Source organism: Atta colombica, unplaced genomic scaffold, assembly GCF_001594045.1.
Source record: "Atta colombica isolate Treedump-2 unplaced genomic scaffold, Acol1.0 scaffold9, whole genome shotgun sequence".
Classification (NCBI taxonomy): domain Eukaryota; kingdom Metazoa; phylum Arthropoda; class Insecta; order Hymenoptera; family Formicidae; genus Atta; species Atta colombica.
Window position 1 is genome coordinate 1,544,488 of NW_017259583.1, and position 5,982 is coordinate 1,550,469.

Consider the following 5,982-nt stretch of genomic DNA (forward strand, 5'->3'; position numbering starts at 1 on the left):
TAAATTGTTACAATTTATCTATTGATAGGAAATCTTAATTTTCACTATTTAAAGATATAGATACAAATCAGAAAAAAATTAATTATCTAGGTAAAGATGTACTTGAAGCAATGATATTCGTTAACCTGGTCTCCCCTATCCTACATTAAAGAACATAATGATACTAAGCTATGATTTTCATTCGTAAAAAAACATAAAGATAGGGGAAGGTGGTATACTTTAATCAATTTTGACATTTTTTTCTTGTGCAAGTTGTATCTTGATGTTTAAAAATTCAGAACAATTTTAAAATGTTCTTTGAAATGTTGATACTAATATATATTTTTTTACAGATTTAAATGATTATGTTTTACATCTTTTTTATCATTTGGAAAAAATTAAATTTTAGTCAAAGATACAATACCCATGTTGTACCTCTGACCAAGAAGTATTGTATTTTTAATGTATAAAATGTGTATTTAAAGATAAGATATTGAACATAAGTTTAATTTTATTTATATTTTTAATATCTTTTTGCACTATAACTTTATATATAAAATATATAAAAATAAATTTTACCATACAAAGAGATTTTTATTTTTGCACGAAATGATTGAATCTGGCAAAAATAGTGTCCTTCGTTCATTTCATTCAAAATCGCATCTAATGAGTATAATTTTATTAATATTGGAGATAAGATAGATAAACTAAATTATTCGACATTGACTGATCAAATACACTATCAGTTACTGGTTAAAGGTACAACGCTTGCTTACTTTTTATTTGTTATTACTTTTATAAATTATAGATTAAGATTGACAGTAAGTCTAAATAAGTTTAAATAAGTTTTAAGGGTTAATTTAAATCTAGCTTGTTTATAAACGTAAATCAATTAAGTTAACAAATTTTATTTACATTTAATACATATAAAGATTTTACGGTGCTTTTATCCGTGACTTCGTGTTATCAAATGTGGAGCCTTCATGATGCAGCGCGTAAAGAGGAGCTTGTACATTTAGCAATAACAGGTACGTACAAGAGATTTTTAATAAAACTGTACATGAAAATTCTTCTTTTATCCGTTGAGACGAATATAAATTTAGACGTTGAATCGCGCAATTGTATAGTTGGTGATTAACTCGCTAGGTATTTGTAAATATCGTTATCTTGTTCTTCTTAATTTTGTTATCTACCGTCAGTCGTCAAATTGTATCGTGTTACATTAACGTAATACATTTTATCTCATTCAAATGCGACATGTATACATATGTACATACATCTGTAGTGATTTTAATGCTGTGCTTCAAATTGTATTGCGAGATTTTATTAAATAGCGAATAAGTTGGTAAAGTCATCAAATATCGTATGTTTTATTATATTTATTTAAAGATGAGGACTGTCCACGACTTCCTGATGCGGAGGGTGTGAGTATCCCCTTAATATTGCCAGGCAAAGAATTATCCCAGATTTTCTTCGATATGAGATCGATCGACGCTTTGCTCTGGAACAATGTCAACATATTGCACGACGATACCTTCGGTGACGTAATTTAAGCATTAATTTCATTTTCTATTCGTTCATTTTTCTATTCCATTTTAATCTTTCTTTACATTACTTCTCGGCATCTTTGCTAATATAAAATACGAAAACAACTCATGAAAATATATTTTATTTATGATAACTTATAGATAGGGACACAATCGGTAGAGTCACAAAAGCTTTATCGACTTCGTTGCCAAATAAAAAATTTAACCTGGTTTCCAGGACGTTATTTACTTTTAAGCATGCTAATTCTGAACGTAATAGAAGATATGATATAAAAAACATGCTTGAGAGTTTCCATGTGGAACAATTGGGAAAATGCTTTCTGGTAATCGTCACGATAGATACAGCGGCTGATGTTATGGAAGTTGTAAGATAAATAGAAACTTCTTGGTTTATATTTCGCACTAATTCAAAAAATAAAATAATAGTTCCAAAAAGAAAAATAATTTTCTAGATATAGAATGAAATAATAGTTTTAAAAGAAAAACCAATTTACTAGGTACATAATTATTTCTTGTAATTTGTAAAGGGACTTTTTCCTTAACTCATATATATAATATAAATCTTGAAAATGTGCAAACATTTTATGTTAAATGCGAAGAAACTTGCTAATGAACACAACTTCTATTCTGATTCTCATTAATTGTAAATTTTATATATTTAGGCAAAGTCTTTAAATATGGCGCTACCCGACAGTCAGTGGTTATATATCATCACTGATAGTGTAGTACGAAACTCTACAAATATTACCAGTTTCGCCGATTTATTGACGGAAGGCAGTAATGTAGCTTTCATTTACAATGTGACGGACAGCGATACATATTGCAATGTAATTTATTAATTATTCTTTTTTAATTATATGTTTAAAACTACGTGAGATTAACTATGTGAGATTAGCTCAAAATTTAAATAATCAAATAAGATTAATTAATGCAAATTTTATTATGAAAGTTATTAAGTGTACAACTTTGCTTCCGCCGTTTTTTTTCCGAAATTCGAGGCTTTATTGTAAAAAACTGGTTATACATTTATGATTCAAAGTATTGTCCATCGCTGGCCACTATTTTCTCCCATCTTTCGGGTAGGTGATAGTCAGAGGGAACAACGTCTGGAGAATACGGCGGTTGGGGTAGGACTTCCCATTTCAACGTTTCCAAGTATATCTTGACCACTTTCGCATGGGGTCGAGAATTATCATGCTGTAAAATCACTTTATCGTGTCTCTCGTTGTATTACGGCCGTTTGTCTTTCAATGCTCGGCTCAAACGCATCAATTGCGTTCGATACCGATCGCCTGTGATTGTTTCAGTCGGTTTTAACAGTTCACTACGCCGAGCTGGTCCCACCAAATACAGAGCATGATCTTGGACGTCAAAATCACCGTTCTTGAAGCGTTGAAACCACTCACGACACGTTCTTTCACTAATAGCGGCTTCACCAGTATTTGAGAGCATTCGATGAGCCTCAGCCGCAGATTTCTTTATATTGAAGCAAAAAATTAAAACCTCCCGCAAATGATGAGAATTTGGCTCGTAAACTGACATTTTCAATCGAGAATAACTTTATGATGCAGACACAAATCGACTAATGTTTCTATGGCTATGGGGTTATGTTGACAGATGCCCAAGTTTATTATATGACGTCTATGATCTATTTATTTCGATTACCATTTACCGTTAAAGCCATCTATAGGAAAACGGCGGAAGCAAAGTTATACACCTAATATTTTTCGATCATCTTTTTGCAATTTTATAAAGACTCTTTAAATATTTTATATTCTCTTTTACATTCTCTCTCTCCGTTTTTCTCTTTTGTTATATATTTTAGAGAAAAAAGGAATTTTTTCAGGTCAGTTTAAAATGTTATATCCAAGAGTTGGTTTCGGCTTTGGCTAACGCTTTAAAAATGTCGTTGATGACTGAAATAGAATTATACAGTCATATGACCGATGAGGAGTTCGAACTCATCCGATTAAATAAGCAGGAAAGACGTCAGGAAATTCTCAAAAGTATTAAAGTTCGTATCTTTGATTCTACGTTTGGTGTCATTCAAATTGATGGTATAGAAATGATATCTTGTAACTATAGTTTTCCTGACAATCTATCATCATTATTCTTTACACACATATAAATATAGATTGATTAAATTTCTGAGATTTTAAGAATTAAATTCCTTTGTTTTTTTGGACTAAACTTGTTGTATTCTTAGATATTAGGATTTAAGAAATTTTGTTTCTGAGAAATGGCTCGTTAATTCTCGTGAGAAATCGTCTCTATACCATCTTTTTGACGGAAGTTCTACACATATTCTATTTTCTACAGATACAGCTTATCGAGGATACTTTTTCTACGAACGGCGTTTGCGGTAAATGTCTGTTTTGGCGATTCGCTTCGGCCATAACATGGGGCAACTTCTTCATTCACGGCAAGAATGTCGCGCACTTGATTGAATCGGGAACGTGGATACCTGTCCTAGGTGCGAATTTTACAGACGTTCTTTTTCCACACGTAATGCACGGTTTCCGAGGGATCAACGTACCAATCGCTACGTATCACGTAAGTAAAGATGTTTTCAATTCTCTGCGTAATTGTGCTCGTTGGGACAATAATTTTCTTTATATAGAATCCGCCGTGGCAAACTATCTCGTTGACTAATTCTGGCGAAAAGGAATACGGAGGACTCCTTTTCGACGTTGTGAGATATCTAGGGAAAAAATTGAACTTTACTTATAATGTGCTCAGCCCGGCGATCAATCGGACCAAGTTCACTCGTAACGCTACTGTAGCCAATGTGGTAAAAGTTTAAATTTCATCGAATGTTCATAACGTGAATAAAGCATTTATTTCTTTACTAAATAAAAAATCTATAGTATTATTTGAATTATAAATTACATAAACTTTATTTTATGATCTTCGTTTTAAAGCTTGTCCAATTGATGCACAGCATTTAATTTAATTTCTCGATAACTTTTCGATGTTTTACTATGAGTGTTTCAAATGTTAGGTGTTAACATCGACAACGAGAGAAATGCCATCGCAGATAATAGATATGATTCTGGAGAAAAAGGTCCTTTTTGCAGCCTGCGCGTACACCGTGAATGATCATGGAAGGAAACAGATCAATTTTACTTTGCCGATTTTTATACAGACATATAGCTTCCTAACTGCAAAACCGGGCCAACTTTCTAGAGCATTGTTGTTCACCGCGCCCTTTACCAAAGAGGTAAAACATGCACCTCTGCATGCCGCAGCAATTTTACGTTTCTAGAAATTGAAGTTTATATAATGCATTATATACCTATATAATAGAACGACATTGTATCTTTATAATGTATTTGTTGCAACGCCTTCAAGCGGACTAGTTTTGCTTGTAGACGTGGGCTTGCCTGGCAGCATCCATTATTATAATGGGCCCGGTGTTGTACTTGATTCACAAGTACAGTCCAAGCAGCACGAAGACATCGGGGCTCAATTCCTGCTGGCAATGCGTATGGTACATCTACGGGGCTCTTCTTCAGCAAGGTAGCATCCGCTTGTTTTTGAAAGCGCTATTTTTATTTCGCGTGTAAAGTGTAGTCCAGATTAAAACATATTTTTTCATATTTCCGTCATTTTTATTTTTATAGAATATCTTTATTATTATAGAATATCTTTATAGAATATCTTATAGAATATCTTTTATAGAATATCTTTATTATTATAGAATATCTTTTATAGAATATCTTTATTATTATAGAATATTTTATTTTTTCAAATTACTAATTTTCTTACTAAGATTTTTGTTGAAGAAAAATCGTTTCATTTTATACTTATTTTTATATGAAAACAAAATCGTTTTTTCCTTTCTGGAAACATACAAGGGTGAATGATTTTAGGGGGAATGTACTTACCCCATTCCGACAGCGCTCGCCTGTTGGTCGGTGTCTGGTGGTTGGTTGTGATGGTCTTAGTAGCAACCTATTCCGGAAGTTTGGTCGCGTTCCTAACATTCCCAAATACAGACACTGCCATCCTGACCGTGGATGATCTTATTGCTCATAAAAACAAATTAACGTGGGGCTTTCCTAATGGCAGCTTTTTAGAAGAGTATCTAAAGAATGTCGAAGAAGAAAAGTATCATATTCTTTTGGAGCGGGCTATAATTCATAACGCGACACAAGAAGCGGATATGGTTGAGCAGATAAAGATGGGCAAGCACGTGTTAATTGATTGGAGAAGCACATTGAGGTAATTTCATAATATATAAAAAGAAAAGATAATTTTTAATAAATATGTTGTTTATAAATTTACATAAACTTTTCTTCCGAAAACATTGTGTAAAATCTGATAAAATAAATATCCCTGCATCTTTAATTTATATATTGTAAAACGCTATAATTATTTTCGTGAGGAATTTCGTGATAAATGGAGATGTGGTCTTTTAAATATTTCATCCTGTATATATATATATATATATATA

General features: G+C 32.2%; 1 protein-coding gene across 1 annotated transcript in view; it reads left to right on the forward strand.

Annotated features, from left to right (window-relative positions):
* LOC108693329 (glutamate receptor ionotropic, delta-2-like) overlaps positions 1 to 5,754 on the forward strand; it is a 10,507-nt gene extending 4,753 nt beyond the window's left edge. Inside the window, exons 3-12 of the mRNA XM_018202220.1 lie at positions 912 to 1,007; positions 1,369 to 1,518; positions 1,668 to 1,891; positions 2,189 to 2,353; positions 3,373 to 3,540; positions 3,846 to 4,079; positions 4,147 to 4,317; positions 4,528 to 4,746; positions 4,898 to 5,045; positions 5,399 to 5,754. Coding sequence (XP_018057709.1) covers positions 912 to 1,007; positions 1,369 to 1,518; positions 1,668 to 1,891; positions 2,189 to 2,353; positions 3,373 to 3,540; positions 3,846 to 4,079; positions 4,147 to 4,317; positions 4,528 to 4,746; positions 4,898 to 5,045; positions 5,399 to 5,754 — 1,931 coding nt within the window. The remainder of the gene's footprint in view (positions 1 to 911; positions 1,008 to 1,368; positions 1,519 to 1,667; positions 1,892 to 2,188; positions 2,354 to 3,372; positions 3,541 to 3,845; positions 4,080 to 4,146; positions 4,318 to 4,527; positions 4,747 to 4,897; positions 5,046 to 5,398) is intronic.
* Positions 5,755 to 5,982: the final 228 nt, after the last annotated feature.